Source organism: Muntiacus reevesi, chromosome 2 (assembly GCF_963930625.1).
Source record: "Muntiacus reevesi chromosome 2, mMunRee1.1, whole genome shotgun sequence".
NCBI lineage: Eukaryota > Metazoa > Chordata > Mammalia > Artiodactyla > Cervidae > Muntiacus > Muntiacus reevesi.
Genome location: NC_089250.1, coordinates 280,515,614 through 280,537,509, shown reverse-complemented (window position 1 = coordinate 280,537,509; position 21,896 = coordinate 280,515,614). Strand labels below are relative to the sequence as shown.

Here is a 21,896-nt window from a genome sequence, read left to right as displayed (position 1 = left end):
TGAGCTCCGCGGTAGATGAGTTTCATCTCCATCTGATGTGCAGTACAAAGGTTTAACATGCAAAGGGGCTAAAGGACACGGTCACTGCAGAGCGGCCGCAGCTCTGAGAGGAACGGAGCGCAGGTGGGAGTGACAGTGATGCCGCTACTGCCCGCTTCTGGGCTGGCAGGAGAATCTGAGGAGGGGACTCCAGGAGCCTTTTCAGCCAGGAGCGGCAGTGCAGAGGCACCAGGCAGGGATGACCCATGGGGGGACCATGGGGAGGAGCAGGCCGTGGGGAGGGTGAGGACTCTGGTCGGTGCCCTAACCCCCACTTGCCTGGACATCTGGGCCCTGCTGGGCTCTGCCAGACGTTGACTCTGCTCCATACACACCTCCACGCTGAAGGCAGACAGGTGATCACACACAGGGATGACACACACAAGGGCCCCAGCAGGCCTGGGTGGCGTGTGCCTCACGACACTGGAGGCGCTGAGCAGACTGGCGGAGAGCTCCCTGTGCCCGCGGCTGCCGCCCCTCCAGCCAGCGGGGTGGCTGAGGGGAACTGCTGAAGCTAAGGGCAGCAGCAGCGGGTTCCAACCCCGACACATGGTCCTGGCTGAGCACCACTCAGCCCAAAGCCTCCAGTCTGGGGTTGGCTCTCCCCAAACACGCCTCCGCTAACCTTTTCTTCTTGACGTGAAGCACCGTTTATAGACCAGGGACACAGTGACAACCACATAAGTTTCGCTGAACTGACATTTACCTTGCAAAAGAGTAGTTTCCAACATTTGAAAATCAAAAGGCCCACAACCGGCAGATCTGGATCTATATGTGAATCAATAACTTCCTTCCCTGTTATTGTTGTGACAGCAACAGCAAAAAGTCAAGGCTGTGGTGTGCAGACACACCAGGAATCCCAACCAGGTCACAAAAGCTGCATCCCAGTATGACAGGATCTTCTCTTAGCCCCAGGGTGACGGCCAGGAGGTAAACATGCCCAGAAAGGCTCTGAGGATCCAAGGAACCTGTAGGCTATTTGCTGACAGCGACCTTGGACACCGGGAACAGGCTTGAAATTCCTGAGAAACTGCCCGCCTCACCCCCTGAAACTATGCTCCTGGCACATCCATGGATTCCTCTTTAGAATCAGCTCAAGCCTCATGTGTGCCAGGCCCCCCCTCCACAGGACTCCTCTCCGTGCTCCTGTGCCCACTCACTCTGCCCAGCAGCCCCTGCAGGACATATAGCCACTCTCAAACTTACCTCCACGTTCTCGGTTTCAGAGAGCTCGGCTTCTGAGCTGATTCTAGAAGCAGCTTCTGGCCAGCGCTGGAGGTTGCAGAACTTACCCCAGAAACAAGGAGCCCAGCTGGTGCCTGTCCCCAGTCACACAGGGAACTTCTCCCCACCACTCCATTCTTCAGGCAAGCTTTGGGCCCAGAGGTAGACCTGACATCCAGGCCAGAGATCCACCCACAGAGCCCTTCAGTCTTTCCCCGGAGGTCTGAAGCTCCAGTGCAAACTTGGCCAACCTTGACTGGAGCTGGCCTCTGCCATCCTGCTGTCCCCGCTGAGGTGGATGACAGTCAGGGACCTCCAGAGACACCATGCCCTCTATTCATGAGCCCAGGTTGGTTGTCAGTCCTTCCACACACAGAGATCAGAGCCCAAAGATTAAGGGTGGTGTACACAAAAGGTTTTTATTCGACATTCCAGAGCTGCTTGAGACAGTCTCAGGGCTGGATACATTCAGGACAGGGACCCGAAGTGGCGTCCACAGAGCCCATACAGATGGCCAAGCTTCCTTGGAAGCCCCTGCAGACACTGCTTAGCTCCCGTCGGCCAGAGCTAGGTCATGTCCGCACCTGAACCGCCTGCGGGGAGGGAATAAGGCCGCGTATGGAATCCAGCGCCCGTGACTGTCCCTTATGGAGGAGAGGGCAGCTTCCCGGAGCACACAGGGTCACTGATGCACCCCACGGGAGCTGCCGGCCCAGAGCGGTGGGAGGACGGCTTCTGTCACAGGAACTGGCAATGGCCCAACACTGCCAGCAGCTGGCCAGGCCGGAGCGCGGCGCGCCTGCCCGTTGGTGAGGGCGCCGGGCTCCGCTGGCAAACGGCCCCTCTTCCCAGCCTCCCTTTTGGACTGAGAACTTGAGCAGGCGCCAGCCGCGGCCGATGGCTGCCTGCCTGCCTGCCCGCCCGCCCCCTACAGCCTTCCCGCAGCGTGAACCTTCCTGTGCTGGAGGCGCGACCGCACTCGGGGCACTCGTGGGCCCGCTCCCCGGCGCGGAAGCGCTGGCGGCGGTCGCGGTAGGAGCGGGTGGTGAGCGTCTTCCCGCACAGGCCACAGCCGTCGGGGCGCTCGCCGGTGTGGGCCTTCCGGTGCCGGTGCAGCCCCGGCCGGGCCGCGCAGGCCTTCCCGCACTCGCCGCGCCGTGCGGCCTGTCCCCCGCGCGCACCCGCTGGTGCAGGACGACGCTGCGGCTGCGTCTGAAGCTCCCCGCACTGCCGGCACGCGCACGGCCTGTCCCCGATGTGCACCCTCCGGAGCCGGATGAGGGTGCACAGCACGCTGAGGGCCCTCCCGCACTCGGGGCGCTCGCAAGGCCGCTCCCCGGTGCGGAAGCGCTGGTGCAGGACAAGCGCGTCCTTGGGCTGAAGGCCTTCCCGCGCTCGGCACACGTGAAAGGCTTGATGCCAGTGTGAACCTTCCGGTGCTTCCTCCGTCTAGACGGGTAACTGAAGGCCCTGCCACACTCCCTGCACACGTGGGCCGTCCCTCCAGGGTGAGCGTTCCGGCGAGGACCCAGGGTTGGCTTCTCCGTCGGGCTGCTTCCACCTGCTGGGCCCCGGAAGGGCCGCTCTCTGGCGTGAGCGACGAGGTGGTCGAGGAGCGCGAAGGCCTGGAGGAAGGCCTGCCCACAGTCACTGCACCGGAAGGGCGTCTGCACCGCGTGGCCACCCTGCTGCCGCTGGCGAGCAGAGCCGGGTGCGCAGGCCTTGCTGCACTCGGGGCTCCCGCGGGCGCCCCCTCTCTGCGGGCAGCCTGGGGCTGGAGGAAGCCTGAGGCGGCAGGGAAGGCCCGTCCAGACATCCCACACAGAGAGGGCTTCTCTGGCAGGCGGACTCGGCAGCTCTCTCCGAGCTCGCGAGGGGCGTCCTCATCCTGCAGTCCACACAGACAACCTGGGACAGAAGAGGCGGGCACTGAGAGCGTGCCTGCAGGGAGGAGGCACCTTCAGCACCGGCGCCTGTGGCACACACCCACGGAGGTGCCCTCAGACTTGCAGGGAGAGGTTCGGATGAGGAGGGGCTGGCCCAGGGGAACGGGGCCCGACCCCAGAGCAGGGAAACCGCAACAGGGAGGAGGAAACAGACGGGAGCACTGCAGGGAGGGGCTCATGGTCCTCAAGTCCTGCTCTGCAGAGGGCTCCAGCTGGGCCAGTGATGCTGACGGCAGCAAGCTCTGTGGAGAGGATGTCTCCCCCAGTGAAAAGATGACTGACAGAGCAGCCGGTGTTCATGGATTACTGAAGGATGTGTGCATCTCAAGTCACACGCAGAGCAGGTCACAGTGGACAGCTCTGCAGTGGCACAGAGAAGAGGGAATGACAAGACAGAGGCCAGAGAGGCGGGTCATCCAGAGCCTCAGCAGAGACTGCAGGACCACATGGTGAGTCCCGAAGAGGGGCAAGGTGGGAGTAAGCTGTGGTCACTGGCCCCAGCACCCAAATGCCAGTGCACACAGATACCCATCCCTGAAACCAAGGCCTCCCCTGGCCCCAGTCACTGAGTCTGGGACCCTTCCTGGCCTCTGCTCGGCTGACCACACTGTCCACCATGTCGGGCACCCAGGCCTCTTCCTCACCCTCCATTTGGGCAACCTTGGGGGACTTTGAAGGTGCAAAGTCTAAGAGGGAGAACAGTAATAAGATGCCAGCCCAAATCAAGACTGACCCACCCTACAAAAACAGAGGAAGCTTGTGTCACCATGGCAACCATGAAGGAAATCAAGTATTAGAACATGGGACTCTACATTTTTTTAAAAAATTGTCAGAGGCAATTGAATGTCATTTATTTTTTATTAATTTTTTAAAATTGAAATATAGTTGACTTACAGTACTGTATTGGTTTCTGGTGTACAGCAAAGTGATTCAGTTATGTATGTGTGTGTGTGTACCTTTTTCAGATTATTCTCCATTATAGGTTATTAGAAGACACTGAACATAGCTCCCTGTCCTGTACAGCAGCTCCTTGTTGGACCCTCTTCTGTACATTTAAAAATGTGTTAAGAAGGTAAATATCATGGTTTGTTTTACCACAGTTTTCTAGAAAAGAACCCCCTATGAGGCAAAATTGACAATAATTAAAGAAAGAATTAAGACAATAATATTTAGAGACTTCAATTTCTAACTTTCATAAATGGATAGGACCACTAGGCAGAAAATGAAGAAGGATGTAACACTTGAATAAAGCTAAAAATCAACTAGACCTCTAAGACATCTATAGAACATGCTACTTAACAATAACAGAATACATATTCTCCTCCATTTTGACATGCACATGGAACATTCTCCAAAAGAGGCCATTTGCTAGGACATAAAACAAACCAGTAGACTTCAGAGTAGAAAGCAACAACAGAAAAAATTTGGGGAAATTCACAAATATTTTAGACTTCTTTCTACATGGTTTAATTACAAAATATGAATATACTTCCCTGTGCTATATAATAGGACTTTGTTGTTTATCCATTCTATATATAATAATCTGCATCTGCTAGTTACAAACTCCAATCCACCCCTCTCCTGCTCCTTGCCCCATCCCCTGGCAACCAAAAGTCAGTTCTCCATGTCTGTGAATCTAGAAAACTCACAAATTTATGAAAATTAAAGTACTCCTAAATAACCACAAGGAAAATTATAAAACACTTTGAGATAAATGAAAGAGAACATAACATACCAAAAGTTATGGGGAAAGTCTTGCTTAGAAGGAAAATTATAGCAACAAAAATTGAGCTGCCTTATTCACAACACCTCTGACACCAAATCCATGGGGGATTTTCCATACCATTTCTCCAATTGGGTGTTCAAGGATTCAATTCGATTCTGACACCAGATACATAGAATAGGCACCAGATCCCACAGGTTACGGGCTCAGTCTCACAAGACTGCCCCTACCTCAGGCATCCATTGAAGTCCCCTGCCTCCCATACTTCTGGTAGCTGTAAATCTGAGATTCTCACAATTATTGATTCCGCTTCAGGTTCAATAAGTTGCTAGAACAGATCTGATAACTCAGGTAAAGAATTTACTTACTATTACCAATTTATTTTAAAGGCTATAACTCAGGAACAGCCCGTGGAAGAAATGAAAAGGGCAGGGTATGCCAGGGGTGGAGACTGAGGATGCAGACGGTAAGAAAGATTCATGCCCTTGGTGGCACCGTTCTCCTAGCACCTCAGATGTGTCCACTAACCCAGAAGCCCTCTGAACTGGTCATTCTGGAGTTTTTATGGACGTTTCGTCACATAGGCATGATTGATTGAATCAATGGCCATTGATGATTGGCCCAAACTCCAGCCCCTCCCCCTCCCCACAAATGTCAGGGTAGGGAAGTGAGAGGAGGAGGCTGGGAGGCTGAAAATCCAACCTTCCAGTCATCCCCTGGTATTTTGATCCCCAGCCCCTATTCTGAGACTATCCAGGGGTCCCCAGCAACTGTCAGTGTTCATCAGCATACAGAAACATCTCATCACTCCCAAGATTCCAAAAGTTTTAGGAGCTGCATGCCAAAGAACTGGGAACAAAGACAAAATACATGTTTCTTATAATGGCACGACACACATAGTAAAAAAGATCTCTATATGTATAACTGAATCACTCTGTTGTACCCCTGAAACACTGTAAATCAACTACACTTCAACTATAAAATGAATTTTTAAAAAAAGACCTTCAACCAATATCCTAACTTTATACTTCAAAGAACATAAAGAACATAAAGAAAAAAGCCAACCCAAAAGTAGAAAAAGACAATTAAAAAAAAAAAAAGCAGAGATAAACTGACTGAAGAAGAAATAGAACAGCTGAATAGACTTAAAAAAAATACTTCCGCACAGGGAAAAAAAGAAAAGCTAGGCCGAGATGGTGTCACAGGTTAATATTAACACAAATAAGAACGCCAATATTTCAGAAACTGTTCATAAAACAGAAGACGAGGGAACATTTCCCAATTCATCCTTTGAAGCCAAAATTATCCTCATACTCAATCCAAGTAAGATACAAGAAAAGAAAACTATACCACTGATAACTCTTATGAATATAGAAAATCAATTACTGTAATACACCACATTAATAAAGGACAAAAATCACATGATCATTTCAATAGACATGGAAAAGCACTGCCCAAAACCTAACAACTTTTCACAATAAATGCACTCAACAAGAGAAGTTACTCACCTGAATAGGACACTGCAATAAACTTATAGCTAACATCATACTTATTAGTGAAAGACTGATGAGTGCTTTTCCTATCAGAACTGGAACAAGAAAAGATGTCTACTCTTAAAATTTATATCCAATAGTCAAGTTGGTTAGGCAAAGGAAGAAGTAAACATCTGTGAGTAAATCACTCACAGATGTTCTGACATTATATATATAAAATACCAAACAATCCACTGAAAGAACTATTAGAACTAATAAATGAGTTTAGCAAGGTTGCAGAGTACAAGATCTGTACACAAAAATCAATTACATTTCTATACACTAGCAATATATAATCTAAAATGAAATTAAGAAAAAAAAATTCCACTTAAAAGAGCATTAAAAAAAGATTAAAAAAATGGGAAGACCCAGAGGGATCATATGGGGAGGGAGGCAGGAGCGGGGATCAGGATGGGGAACACATGTAAATCCATGGCTGATTCATGTCAATGTATGGCAAAAACCATTACAATATTGTAAAGTAATTAGCCTCCAACTAATAAAAATAAGTGGAAAAAAAAAAGATAAAAAGGAGAGGGGAGGAAAAAAGAGCATCAAAATGAATAAAATACTTAGAAATAAATTTAGGTTTGTATATTGAAAACACTGTTTAAAACATTAGAACTAGTGGGTTTCCATGGTGGCTCAGTGGTAAAGAATCCATCTGCCAATGCAGGAGACATGGGTTCAATCTCTGGTCCGGGAAGATCCCACATCCTGTGGGGCAACTAAGCTCCTGAGCCACAACTACTGAACCTGTGCTCTAGAGCCTGGGAGCTGAAATTACTGAACTTACTTGCAACTACTGAAGCCCATGTGCCCTACAGCCCATGCTCTGCAACAAGAGAAGCCACCTCAATAAGCCTGCACATGCCAAGGAAAAGTAGCCCGACTGCTGCAACTAAAGAAAGCCCACCCACAGCAACCAAGACCCAGCACAGCCCAAAATAAATAAATACATAAAATTATTTTTTTTAATATATGAAAAAAAAATATATATGGAGCTAAATAAACAGAAATACATCCATGTTTATGGATTGAAAGATATTAAAAATGGCAGTCTTGGAATTTTCTGGAGGTCCAGTGGTTAGGACTCCACGCTTTCCCTGCCAAGGGCACGGCTTCAATCCCTGATGGGAAACTAAATGCCCACAAACCACTCAATGCAGCAAAAAAAAGGCGGCTATCCTGCCCAAACTGATCTACTGATTTCGATTCATGGCTGACATCTGGCCCAGGGAGGGCCCTATAAAATTTCTTTTGGAGGAGGAAGGCAAAACTCAGAGCACAGAGCAGCCAAAGCTTCAGCAAAGTCACCCTGCCAGAAGGAGGCAGAGCTGGGATTTGTTGGGCAAACTGTAAACATCTGACCCCCAAGTCCTACTCCAGGAGCCTGTGGGGCAACAGGTGTCAGAGCTGCCAACAGTGCTGCTCAGAGAGGCGGGGAAGGGCGCACAGACTCGGTGGGCTTTAGGCTGAACAGAACTTCCCACGGAGAAAAGGCAGAGGTGGTCAGCCTGTTGGGGGAAAGTGTGACTTACCCAGTGAGCCAATGAGTGCAAAGTTCTCCAGCATGACATGACGGTACAGGCTCCTCTGGGTCCAATTAAGGAGACCCCACTCCTTCCGGGAGAAATACACAGCCACATCCTCAAAGCTCACCGGGCCCTGTAATGATGAATTCCACTGAGCCTTAGGGTCAATAATGGGCAGAAAGTCAACCAAAATACGGACAGAGAAACACTCCCACGCCTTTGACCCGTGCCTCAGGTCCCGCCACATCCCTCACTGCCGTCATGGTTCCCTGTGAGCCCCCACCACTCACAAGCCCTCATACCTCTCTCCTCCTAAGATCCCCAGCTCAGAGGATTCCCAGGGTCCCCAATACCATTGGTGCCTCTCTCATCTTGTTGCTATTAAACTGTGCATTCAGCCTACAACAACAGGCTGCCATCGATGGACGCCTTGAAGCACACAGGTTCATCCTATTTCCTATCAGTCAATTCCCTGTCTCCCAGGGGTCACCATTCGGAAGCAACAAAACCCACGGTACCATCTCTCTCTCTCAAGCCTGAGTACCCTCCACTTTGCCCTCCTGCACAACAGGCACATAACTCTGTACCGCAGCACGGTACAACTCCACACCCTCAGCACAACCTCACTAGTCCACCCCACCGGCAACTTTCGCATGCCACTGCGCACACTGGTGTCTCCAGGGTGCTACCACGGGGAGCAACTTCAAGTCCCTCCTGCATCGCCCCCCGCCCCGCCACACCTCCAGCGGCCCACGGCCAAGGGTACCCCCCGGCTCTGCACAGAGGACCTCCTCACCCTGCAACCCTCTGTCGCCGGGAACCACACCACACACTTAGCTCCCAGATCCCCGTCCCTCCGTCTCTGTCTCTCCACAGACTGTCCCTTCACTTGTCACAGCCTTCCTCACCTCTCATAGGCCATTCAAAGTCCAGACCTGCTGGGTGGGGCTGAGAACCTGGGGCGCACCTCCCACTCACCTGCGCCTCCTTTGCCATCGGAACCAGATGGCGGAGAGTTTCAGCGGGCTCAGCTGAGATCCGTACCCGCCAGCCCGCCCGAGCCCCCGGCCGAATGAAGACCAGGAGCCGCTTCGGGAGGTTCTCGGGGGACAACAGCAAGTCTCAGCAAAAGGGAGTCATGGCCGGGGTCACGGTGCGAGCAAAGGCGCGGTGACGGTCTCTGCGGTGAGAGCGCGGCCCTCAACGTGCCTCACAACGCGGGGCAACGCCGGAAGCCCAGCCCCATTGCCCTCCCCGTGACGCAGAGACCGCCAGCGGAGGCAAAACGGACACCCGACGGCAGCGTCGGAAGCCCCGGCCCGCCAGCGCCTCCAGGTGGAACCTCTGCCCTTGTGCCTTCATTAACTCGACTTCCGGGTCACCTGTGACCCCGTTTGGGGCGCGCGCGAACTACCTGTCGCGTAAGTGACGTCGCAAACTGCGTCTGTACCGATGTAGCTAACGACAGCCAGGAGAGGGGCGTTTCCGGGAGAGCGTGGGGGCGGGCCTGGGACTTCCGCTTTTGGACCCGGTCGCGGCCGGAGGACGGATTTGTCCCACCCACCTGCCTTTCCGTTATTGGCAAATTTATTTGTTTGTTACAGACCAAAGAGTATAATTATACTGGTTTTGTTGCTTTTAAAGTAAGAAATATGAATTTGTACATTTTTTATACACGTCAGTCATTACAGTATACTACAGAATAGTTTTACTGCATGAAAAATCTCCTCGATTCCATCTATTCACCCCACCTTCCCTTCCCCTGAGTCCTTGGCAACCACTACTTCACTCTCTCTAGTTTTACCTTTCCTAAAATGTCATAAAGTTGGAATCATACAGTATATACCTTTTTCAGCTGACTTTTTCACTTAGGAATACACATTTAAGATTCCTCCATGCCTTTTTGTGGCTCCAGAGCGTGGTTCTTTTTATTGCTAAATAACATTCCATTGTATGAATGTACCAATTTCCTTATTCATTTATCATGGAAAAGCATCTCAGTTTGGCTCCAGTTATAAGCAATTACGGATAAATTTGCTATAAACATTCCTGTCCCACTGTCTGTGTGGACATATTTTCAATACATTTGTATAAATACGTCGGAGTGTGGTAGATGGATCACATAATAGGAGTGTATTTAAGTTTATAAGAAACTACCAGTTGTCTTCCTGAGGGCTATATAATTTTGCTTTCTGGACAGCAGTAGAGTTCTGGTACCGGTTGTCAGTATTTTGGATTTTAGCCACTCTGATATGCAGTGATATTGTTTAAATTTGAAATTCCATAATGGCGTATGATGTTCAGAATATTTTCATCTGCTTCTCTCTGCCATCTATGTATCTTTTTTGGTGTGATGTCCAAATCTCTTGTTTTTCCTTTTTTTGGCTGCACCACATAGCATGCGGGAATTTTAGTTCCCAGACCAGGGATCATACCGATACCCCCTGCAGTGGAAGCACCCAGTCTTAACCACTGGACCGCCAGGGAAGTCCCCATTCCCCTTTGAAAACTGACATCAGGGCTTCCCTGGGGGGTCTGTGCATGCGTGCTAAGTTGCTTCAGTTGTGTCCAACTCTGTGCAGCTGTATGGATTGTAGCCTGCCAGGCTCCTCTGTCTCTGGGATTCCCCAGGCAAGAATATGGGGTGGGTTGCCATGTCCTCTTCCAGGGGATCTTCCCAACCCAGGAATTGAACCCGTGTCTCTTATGGATAAGTGTGGTGTCATCTGCATATCTGAGGTTATTGATATTTCTCCTGGCAATCTTGATTCCAGATTGTGCTTCATCCAGCCCAGCGTTTCTCATGATGTACTCTGCATATAAGTTAAATGAGCAGGATGACAATATATAGCCTTGATGTACTCCTTTGCCTATTTGGAGCCAGTCTGTTGTCCTGTGTCCAGTTCTAACTGTAGCTTCTTGACCTGCATACAGACTTCTCAGGAGGCAGGTCAGGTGGCCTGGTATTCCCATCTCCTTCAGAATTTTCCAGTTTGTTGTGATCCACACAGTCAAAGGCTTTGGCCTAGTCAATAAAGCAGAAGTAGATGTTTTTCTGGAACTCTCTTGCTTTCTTGATGATCCAACAAATTTTGGCGATTTGATCTGTGATTCCTCTGCCTTTTCTAAATCCAGCTTGAACATTTCATGCACTGTTCACGTACACGGTTCACATACTGCTGAAGCCTGGCTTGGAGAATTTTCAGCACTAATTTACTAGCATGTGAGGTGGGTGTGATTGTGTGGTAGTTTGAGCATTCTTTGGCATTGCCTTTCTTTGGGATTGGAATGAAAACTGACCTTTTCAAGTCCTGTGGCCACTGCTGAGTTTTCCATATTTGCTGGCATATTGAGTGTAGCACTTCCACAGCATCTTCTTTTAGGATTTGAAATAGCTCAACTGGAATTCCATCACCTCCACTAGCTTTGTTCGTAGTGCTGCTTCCTAAGGCCCATTTGACTTCCCATTCCAGGATGTCTGGCTGTACGTGAGTGATCACACCATTGGGATTATATGGGTCATGAAGGTCTTTTTTGCACAGTTCTTCTGTGTATACTTGCCACCTCTTAATATCTTCTACTTCTGTTAGGCCCATACCATTTCTATCCTTTATTGTGCCCATTTTACCATGAAATGTTCCATTGGTATCTCTAATTTTCTTGAAGAGATCTCTAGTCTTTCCCATTCTATTGTTTTCCTCTGTTTTTGCATTGATCACTGAGGAAGGCGTTCTTCCTTCCAGCACAAGCTGGAGTCAAGATTGCTGAGGAAAATATCAGTAACCTCAGATATGCAGATGACACCACCATTATGGCAGAAAGTGAAGAAAAACTAAAGAGCTTCTTGATGAAAGTGAAAGAGGAAAGTGAAAAAGTTGGCTTAAAGCTCAACATTCAGAAAACTAAGATCATGGCATCCCCATCACTTCATGGAGAATAGATGAGGAAACAATGGAAACAGTGAGAGACTTTATTTTGGGGGGGGGGGGCTCTAAAATCACTGAAGACGGTGACTGAAGCCATGAAATTAAGACTCTTCTTCCTTGGAAGAAAAGCTATGATCAAGCTAGACAGCATATTAAAAAAGCAGAGACATTGCTTTGCCAACAAAGGTCCATCTAGTCAAAGCTATGGTTTTTCCAGTAGTCATGTATGGATGTGAGAGTTGGACTATAAAGAAAGCTGAATGCCAAAGAATTGATGCTTTTGAACTGTGGTGTTGGCAAAGACTCTTGAGAGTCCCTTGGACTGCAAGGAGATCCAACCAGTCCGTCCTAAAGGAAATCAGTCCTGAATATTCATTGGAAGGACTGCTGTGAAGCTGAACCTCCAATACTTTGGCCACCTGATGCGAAGAACGGACTCATTGGAAGAGACCCTGATTCTGGGAAGAATTGAAGGTGGGAGAAGGGGATGACAGAGGATGAGATGGTTGAATGGCATCACCGATTCAATGGACATGAATTTGAGCAAACTCCCAGAGTTGGTGATGGACAGGGAGGCCTGGCATGATGCATTCCTTGCCGTCACAAAAAGTCGGACACGACTGAGCAACTGAACTGACTGACTAATGGATCCTGCATTGGCAGGCATGTTCTTTACCACTAGCGCCACCTGGGAAGCAGTGGTTTAGAATCCGCCTTGCAATGCAAGGGACACTGGTTTCATCCCTGGTCCAGGAAGATCCCATGTGCCTCAGAGCAGCTAAGCTCAAGTTCACCTCAATTACTGAGCCCAGGCACCTAGAGCCTTGCTCTGCATCAAGAAGCCACCGCAATGAGAAGCCCCTACTCACCGCAACTAGAGAAAGCCCGCATGCAGCAATGAAGAACCAACACAGCCAAAAAATAAAATAAAAATCTTTTTTTTTCCTTTAAATCCAGCAGAGGCCCACTGTCCTCTCACAGCCCACGAGTACCTGAAAGCAGAGAGCACAGACTGTGTGAAGCCAGCCACACCCAAGGCCAAGTGTACCCCACCCCCACAATTCCCCAAGTGAAGAGTGAGTTTCAGAAGGGCTAAGAACAAGGCTATAATGGAAGTAGGATTCACACCCACATCTGTTTGGCTCCAGAGTTCACATGCATGGCTGACTTGGCTCCACTGGCTGGGAAGAACAATCCACTGGCTGCTGTTCTAAAGGATGGATTTCTGCATACGTATGATTTTATTGGTATGAAATGCCCAAAACAGTAAATCCATAGAGACAAACAGTAGACATGGTTGCCAGGGATTAAGGGGAAGGAGGAATGGGACATGACTTGATTCAGGATGGGGCTTCTTTAAAATGTTCTGGAATTAGATAGTGGTGATGGTTGCATAACTATATGATCATATTAACAACAAAATGAATTGTAAACTCTGGGCAAATTGTATGAATGTGTTTAGATTACATTTCAAAAAACCTATTATTAAAAGTAAAAACGAGCAAATTTCTGGAAGATTCTTTGGAAAAGTCCCATATCCAATGTGAGTTTTTCATGGCCTCTAGAGTGGAAATACCCATGCCCAGTGAGCGGCATGCAGCTCTCAGGTCCCTCCTGGCTCCTCTGCCCCAGCCTCTGCAGAGACTGAGAGGGCAGAGAAAGCCACAGCTTAGGAGGACATGCCCAGCTGCCCTGCCAAGGCGTGCCCCTAGGGGAGACGCTCCCCATCCGAGCCTGCTTTCCCTCTGGGACGGAGGGTCGCAGCACTTCCCAGGTCGGCCAGGGGTTAGGGTTAGCGAGAGCCCATCTGAGTCACGCTCTTCCTTTGTAATCTAATCTACCTGTGTTCGCATTAGTCTGCCTTAAAATTTATTAGATGAGCACTAGCTGAGCACCAAGGACCGCAGGGGCGGGGACGTGTCTGTTCAGTGCGCTGAGCCTCAGCAGACGCGCCACCGCTGCGGTAACAAACCGGATCCCTGCCTCTTCCCGGGGCCCCGCGGCCGGGTTGTCGAAAGCGCTCTAGAGGTAGTCATGACAGCTTCGCTTCAGGTTCCCGCCCCTGACTGACTGGGCACAGCCGCCTCCCGCAGGCTCTCCCTCTAGACCGCGGCCTGACCGCTGTGCGCCCGCAGCGCGCTACCACGCGAGGGGCCGAATGCGGGCAAAATCGCCACAGCGACGGCCGCCTCAGAAGCTCCTCCGACTGTCAGTGCGGGAGCGTCTCTGTCCCTCCCCCCGGCGCGGGGAGGGTGTGACGCACGCGCAGTCCCAAGGCGCTGCGGCGAAGGCGGGCCAAGTTGCCAGGGCAACTGTGGTCACGCCCCCAGCCCGGAATGCGGCCTCTGATTGGTCCGCGTTGCTGACACCCTCTTAGCTTTCCCCGCCTCGAACACCACTGAGGTTCAGTTCGGTTCAGTCGCTCAGTCGTATCCTACTCTTTGCGACCCCAAGGAATGCAGCACGCCAGGCTTTCCTGTCCATCACCAACTCCCAGAGATTACTCAAACTCAGGTCCATCGAGTCGGTGATGCCATCCAACCATCTCATCTTCTGTCGTCCCCTTTTCCTCCTGCCTTCAGTCTTTCCCAGCATCAGGGTCTTTTCCAATGAGTCCATTCTTCTCATCAGGTGGCTAAAGTATTGGAGGTCCAGCTTCAGCAGCAGTCCTTCCAATGAATATTCAGTGTTGATCTCCTTTAGGACGGACTGGTTGGACCTCCTTGCAGTCCAATGGACTCTCCAGAGTCTTCTCCAGCACCACAGTTAAAGAGCATGAATTCTTTGGCCCTCAGCTTTCTTTATAGTCCAACTCTCACATCTATACGTGACTACTGGAAAAGCCATAGCTTTGACTAGATGGACCTTTGTTGGCAAAATAGTGTCTCTGCTTTTTAATACGCTGTCATGGTTGGTCATGGTGGCTCAACTGGTGAAGAATCCGCCTGCAATGAGGGAGACCTGGCTTCCATCCCTGGGTTGTGAAGATCCTCTGGAAAACGGAACAGCTCCCCACTCCAATATTCTGGCCTGGAGAATTCCATGGACTGTATAGCCCATGGGGTCGAGAAGCTTTGGACACAACTGAGCGACTTACACTTTCACTAGGTTGGTCATAGCTTTTCTTCCAAGGATCAAGCGTCCTTTAATTTCATGGCTGCAATCACCATCTGCAGTGATTCTGAAGTCCAAGAAAATAAAGTCTGTCATTGTTTTCATTGTGTCCCCATCTATTTGCCATGAAGTGATGTGACTGAATGCCATGATCTTCATTTTCTGAATGTTGAGCTTTAAGCCAACATTTTCACTCTCCTCTTTCACCTTCATCAAGAGGCTCTTTAGTTCTTCTTTGCTTTCTGCCATAAGGGTGGTGTCATCTGCATATCTGAGGTTATTCATATTTCTCCCAGCAATCTCGATTCCAGCTGGTGTTTGTGCTTCATCCAGCCTGGCATTTTTTTTTTAATTTTTTTTTCAGCCTGGCATTTCTCATGATGTACTCTCCATATAAGTTAAATAAGCAGGGTGACAATATACAGCCTTGAAGTACTCCTCTCCATAGTTTGAAACAGTCTGTTCCATGTCCGATTCTAACTGTTGATTCTTGACCTACATACAGATTTCTCAGGAGGCAGGTCAGGTGGTCTGGTATTCCCATCTCTTTAAGAATTCTCCACAGTCTGTTGTGGTCCACACAGTCAAAGGCTTTCATGTAGTCAATGAAGCAGAAGTAGATGTTTTTCTGGAACTCTCTTGCTTTTTCGATGATCCAACGGATGTTCGCAATTTGATCTCTGGTTCCTCTGCCTTTTCTAAATCCAGTTTGGACATCTGGAAGTTCTCAGTTCATGTACTGTTGAAGCCTGGCTTGGAGAATTTTAAGCATTACTTTGCTAGCATGTGAGATGACTGCAACTGTGCAGTAGTTTGAGCATTCTTTGGCACTGCCCTTCTTTGGGATTGGAATGAAAACTGACCTTTTCCAGTCCTGTGGCCACTTAGGTTTGTGAGCGGGAAGGATAAAGAGGTTGGGAAACTGGTGTATGGAGGAGAGAGTTGCGGCTGCTGGGCCCCAGGAGAAGGGAAGAGGGAGGCTATTCCTGGCCGGGGCCAAGGAGTGGAATTGAAAGGAGTTGTTCTGCAGAAGGCTCTCTGGTTCCTGCTCGAGTCCATGCCCTGTCCTGCCCTCAGCCTGATTTCCCATCTCTAAGCTGGACACTTCTGCTCTCAGCGTCCAGCAAGGGCCCTCCGTGGTCCTGTGCCCTCAGCCTCAAGATAAGAGGCTAACCCACGGCCGGACATGAGTGTAGTGTGGCCATAGGCCTCCCTGGCCCTCATGAAGAGAGGTCAACTGGATCTTGGTGGCGCGGAGCGTCCCGCGCGCCTTGTTTGCAAGGGGAGGAGACCTGGGCAGGGCCTGGGAAAGGTTTGGGGGGTGGAGGGCCCCATGAGCATGCAGGGAGAGGTCGTATGCCCAAGACGATGGCCCCCTGTCGCCCTCTGGACATCAACTGCCCTGCCAAGCCCCTCGTTCCCACCGCACCTCTAGTGCGCCCTAAGTACAGAGCAGGCACTCAATAAATACTTGTGGAGGAACGATAAATTCTTCCTGCAAGTTTATCATCTCCCGTTTTACAGAATATAGAATAAAGTCTGACGGGTTAAGGTCTCCCTGGCACCATGCCAGGCACTGAGACGCCCACCCTCCACTACCAGCCATCACCCTCCACCCCGCATTCACAGGCATTGGGACCATTAAGAAGAGGAGCAATACTGGGGCAGCTGTGGAGGGTGCGCCCAGCAGGGATGGAGCGACCCCAGGCAGGCCTAGAGCGCACAGTACCAGGTGGCCACAGAGGCTGAAGGTGCCCAGCAGTCCTGGCCCAGGCGGTGGTTGCAGGCAGTCCCGTTGTTCAGGAGCAGCGGGCGGGCACACATCGAGGTAGTAATCAGCTAACAGGGCTGCTCAGTGACCCCTGAGCTCAGTCATCAGCTGCATTTTACAGGAAGAGAGAAGGAGGTTTCAGGCTCCCATCTGGGAAGGTAGAGAAGCAACCACTCCCCACAGTTTGGAGGGGAAAGCAGGTTAGGACACGTGTTACCAAAATGTATGCTTGGAGGGTGTCTGGCTGCTTGCCACTCAAAAACCAATAAGCAGGCCAGGTTGGTGGAAAGGAAAATTTGCTTTATTTCAGACGCTGGCAACTGGCGGGGAGGGTGGCAGCCATCTGTCCAAAGGCCAACTCCCCCCTCTGACAAGCAGGCAGTGAGAGCTTCTACAGACAGAGGTGGGGGGGACTATACGCAGAAACAGCACCGTCATCCCTAACAGTCCGCTTCAAGTTGGTCAGCAGTGGTCTGACCAGCATCATCTTGGCTGTTTTAGGCGCAGTTTTTCAGTCCTGGGTGCACTTGTTCCCAATTCTTTGCGATCAATTCTCAGAATTGTGGCAGCTCAAGTCCTGGGTACAGTTTGGTCATCACGTACCTGGTGACCAACTTCTCCAGCTGGTGTTTTGGTATCTATAAGGCAGCTCACAGGATATGGCTCAAAATGTTATCTATAGCCCATGAGAAAGAACTGGAGGTCCTTGAATACACTTAATGACTACATTATCATTATTCTCCTTAGACTGTTTTCCTTTGTTTCTCACTTCTCTGATTAAACTTCTTCTTGGACTAGAGTTATCCACAGGCAAAGGGCAGACAGAGAATACGGTCTGGGAGCAAGGTCCTGCTCCGCTTCACGAGGAGGAGCCAGCCCTGCCAGCTGCCCGCAGTCACCAGCTCCCTCCCTCAGGTCCCCCTGACTCAGTGCATTCTCGAAGGTACTATTCCTCCAGGCAGCCTTCCTTGAGCACCTTCAGGCAGAAAGCATTGTCTCTTCCTCTTCTGTGCACCTGGCAGCCAAGGGCCCCTTTCTGAGCACCCCTGCGGCTGGGCCCATCTCTGCCCATTCTATGCCCCCAACCTCAACTCTTCCCAGCCTGTAGTGGAGGAGGCGAGGGATGAGGAAGTAGATATTTGAGACCATGTGAAAGCTGAATAATGCCCCCCCCCCCAATACCTAGAATGTGAATCTGTTACTTAACAGTAAAGATGGACTTTACAGAGGTGATGAAATTAAGGATATGGAGTTGGAGATGTCCTCGATTATCTGGGTGAGCTCAGTGCAATCCTGGTGTCCTTTTCAGAAAGAGTGCAGCAGGAAAGTGAGGAAGAAAATGAGGAAGATAAGTACCATGTGATGTTCTAAGGAACTGAGTCAGTGGTGATTTGTTGTAGCAGCTGGGAAAACCTATACAGACCACCAGTCAGCCCTGCTCCTGCCCAACCAGTCTCCTCCCGGTGGGGCTGGCCGGGCCTGCCCCGTGACGTAGCACCCCGGTCCAGGCCCCTGCGGGCATCATTGGCCCAGATGTTGGACAGGAACTAGTCCAGGGAGACACTCCCTCAGACGAAGGAGCAGATCCCATCGGAAGCAGCTCTGCTGACACCCCTGGGTGAGAATGCCGGGAGCCGGGTGAACCGAGGTGCCCGCAGCAGTCCCTGCAGGGCCGTCCCTCCTTACAGAGCTATTCGGCACCCGTTGTGTGCCAGGTCCTGAGGGCACACATGTAAACAATCAACCAGGTGCCCCCAGCCCCAAAGAAGTGACATTTCTCCCTGGAAAACGCTGGACGCCACCCTGGCACACAGCGCGCCTGCGCTGGGTGACATGAGGCAGACAGGGGCCCCAGGGCAAGCGGGGGAGACAGAAGGCCCTGGTCCGGTTTGTGTGGCGAGGAGCTGCCGTCTGCCCCACTGTGATAATTCAGGGAGGCTTCCAGGAGGAGGACCTGCTCCCTGCAAGCTGCTGTCCACAGGGAGGGCGGAGGCCCCCCGCCCTCAGTGCTGAAGGAGCCCTGAGGGAGGGCAGAGACTGACCCTGAGCATTCGGGGGTGGGGATGCGGGCGATGGGGGCTCGTGGTGGGCAGAGGGGCCAGGACCCCTTGGGCAGGCCAGGAATGTCGGGAGCGATCCCCACCGACACGGCCTGACCTGCAGGCAACCTTGGCCGCTCTGAGCCAGACCACAGCTGCCCTCACAAGAGGCGGCTTCTAGAGAACTCCAGAAGCCACCCCCCACAGCAGGAGCGAGGGCGAGGGCCCGCTGCAAGCTGCTGTTCAGGGCCCAGATGGAAGTTCGTCTGGGAGGCCCGGGCTGTCTGTCCCTCCGCAGGCCTGGCCAGGCCCCTCCCCGGCAGGTCCCAGCCTCAGCTGGGTGCGCAAGGCCGCCACGCAGGCCTTGCATGGGGACGGCTGGATCCCACCCAGGCCCAGCCTGCAGGCAGCAGCGTGGAAAACAAACTACCCAGTCTGGGAAGGAGCAGGGTGGTTGGTCCCGGCCACTCGCAGACGTGGCCAGGGAGCCAGCAAAAGCCCAAAGGATGAGTCAAATCAGAGTCGGCAGCCCCGGTGCCAGCCAGGGCTGAAAGTTCTCCTGGGGCAACGATGACTTGGGGGACACTTCTGAGGCCCAGGGTCGGGGGGTACCCCTAGCAGGGCCCCGCGGGATGCTGCCCCAGGGACTGGAGTCCCAGGAGAGATGCGGACCAAGGGCACCCCTGGCCCGTTGATGAGTGCCTCCCCGCGGGGCCTCGACACCCACGGGACTCCTCCAGCGGTGGCCCACGGGCCCTGCAGTCGGGGCTGCTCCTTGGGAGGGTCCCTGCCTCCTGAGGACGCCCGGAATGAGCCGCCGAGCCTCGCTGGAGCAGGGGGCCCTTTCCCCGCACCCGCCGAGGTCTCCGCGGGGATCATGGGGAGCCTCAGGACGACCCCGGGGCCCCCGCGCCCCGTGCCCGCGGGGTCCGGTCAGGGCCAGCCTCCGCCCCGCCCCCCGCGCGCTCCGAGGGCCCAGCAGGTGTCTCCGTGTCCTCGGGGAGCCCCTCGGGTTCCGAAGCCCCGGGTGGGTCGGCGTCCGGGTCGGGACCCGAGTCCGGGCCGGGGCTCCAGTCCGGGCCGGGGCTCGCGGGGCGCGGCGTCCTGCCGGGGGTCCGGAGCGCTGGGGCGGTGGGCCGAGGCGGGAACCAGGAGAGGCCGGGAGCCGGGGCGAGCGCCACGAGCTGGGGCCGCGCGGGGTGGGCGGTGGTGGCGCGCGGGATGAGGAAGAAGATGTAGACGCCCGAGACCACGAGCCCCGCGGCCACCAGCACGGCCAGGACGACGGCCGCGTGGAAGAGCCAGGCCGAGCGCGCCAGCGACAGGCGGCGCGACAGCGGGCGGCCGAGGCGCAAGGGCGGCGGCGGCGGCGGCGCGCGGGCTTTGCGCGGCCCGGGTCCCGGCGGCGGCGGCCGCAGGTAGAGCAGGCCGCGCCGGCGGTCGAAGCGCACGGAGCCCGGCGGCGCCGGCGGGACGCGCACGGGGCCGGGCAGCAGGCCGAGCTGCGTGGGCAGCGCGGGGAGCCCGCGGCGCGGGGCCAGGCGCGTGGGCGCGCGGCACACCGGGCAGGCCACCGCCGCGCCGCCGCCCGCCGTGGCCAGCGACAGGCGGGCCAGGCACTCGAGGCAGAAGACGTGGCCGCAGTCCAGGCTCTTGGGCAGCTTGAACACGCCGTCGAAGGGCGACACGCAGATGAGGCACTCCACCGGGGAGGCGGGGGCCAGCATGGGGCCCGGGCTGCCGTCCGCCTCCTCTTCGCCGCCCTCGTCCTCGTCCTCTCCCCTACCGGGGGAGCGCGGGGTGCTGAGGCCCGAGCCCCTGGGGGCCCGCGGGCGGCGGAGCCAGGGCGGCCGAGGGCAGGGCATCCGGGCCGGCCTGCGGGGAGAGGCAGTCAGCGGCCGTACTCTGGAGGGACCAACACCGGGAAGGGTTGCCGGAGGAGCAGAGAGCCTGGAGGAGGCGGCTGGAGGTGCAGGAGGGTGCGCGGGGAGTGGTGGAGGATGTGGACCCGAGGCCGCCGGAGGGGTCTAGGGGCTCTGAGCACTGCGGACTCAGAGCCAGACTTGGAGACCCCCCAGGCGGGAGCAGAGTGGATCTGAGGGACTTCAGTAAAGACCCGACGGGCTCCCAGGAGAGCTGGACAGACAGACCCGGGGGGAGACCCCAGACTCAAGGAAGAGGCAGGGGAAGGAGAGGCCCCAAGCCTCAGGACGTCAGGCCGGCAGCCCACCAGGCCAGGTTCCCCAAGCACAGACCCCAGCAGCCTCTTCCTACCTGGTGGCGCCTCCAACCTCGGGCTGGCACTTCAGCGCGGGTTCTGAACCCATCCCTAGACCTGCCTGCAGGTGGACACTGCGGGCCCCTCCCCGTGGGCGGGGCCCGCGCCCTCCAGGTTCCCACAGGACCTGTCTGACCGCCCCCCAGAAGGTCCCGACAGGATGGAGCGCACAAGCCTGACCTCAGCAGGGTGTTGGGGGAGGCTGGAGGCACAGGTTGACAAGGCCATGACAGTCCCGGGCCTGGAAGGGGGCCCCCCACCCCCAGCCTTCCAGAGGTCATGAACCTTCCACCCAGAACCACTGTAGGATGAGAGCTATCCAGGGTACCAGTGTGGCCATGGGGGGAGACCTAGGCCGGGGACAGGGTGCCCAGAGCCGCCTCCTGGGGTCCTGGGGGCTGAAGGCAGGCAGACCCCACAGTGCATTGAACTAGGTCAGCGCCGTGCGGCCAGCAGACAGGAGGAAGAGGCTGTTGCAGCCTAGAGCCCAGGCCCTGACCCCGGCTGCTTCCCGGCAATCCTCAGGGTGGGCTGGACCTCCCAAGTGCCTGCCCCGTGCCATCTCTGCCAGGGCAACCCCACCCCTCTCATTTCTGATACCGGCCGGGTCGGTCTGGGCAGCCAGGCCTGCAGCCCAGGGTGCCGCGGTTTCTGAGTCAGCGATGCTTCCCGAGCTGAGTCCTCCCTGGTGAATCCAGGTCCCCACAGGCCGAAGACACGCCAGGAATGAATGTGGCCAACTCCTCAGACACCAGGCTCAGCCCGCCCC

At 53.6% G+C, this 21,896-nt stretch overlaps 2 protein-coding genes across 2 annotated transcripts; both read right to left on the bottom strand.

Annotated features, from left to right (window-relative positions):
* Positions 1–1,429: 1,429 nt before the first annotated feature.
* Positions 1,430–9,621, bottom strand: ZNF584 (zinc finger protein 584). Its single transcript, XM_065919518.1, is given in 8 exon segments — positions 1,430–2,414; positions 2,417–2,481; positions 2,483–2,639; positions 2,642–3,145; positions 3,250–3,435; positions 3,557–3,895; positions 8,006–8,132; positions 8,978–9,621. Coding segments are annotated over 8 exon segments (1,809 nt in total). The 5' UTR covers positions 8,996–9,621; the 3' UTR covers positions 1,430–2,001.
* Positions 9,622–17,115: 7,494 nt separating this feature from the next.
* Positions 17,116–21,817, bottom strand: RNF225 (ring finger protein 225). The gene has a single exon (XM_065927004.1). It carries the CDS (start codon positions 20,712–20,714, stop codon positions 19,737–19,739), a length of 978 nt encoding a protein of 325 aa, XP_065783076.1. The 5' UTR covers positions 20,715–21,817; the 3' UTR covers positions 17,116–19,736.
* Between the last annotated feature and the right edge of the window lie 79 nt (positions 21,818–21,896).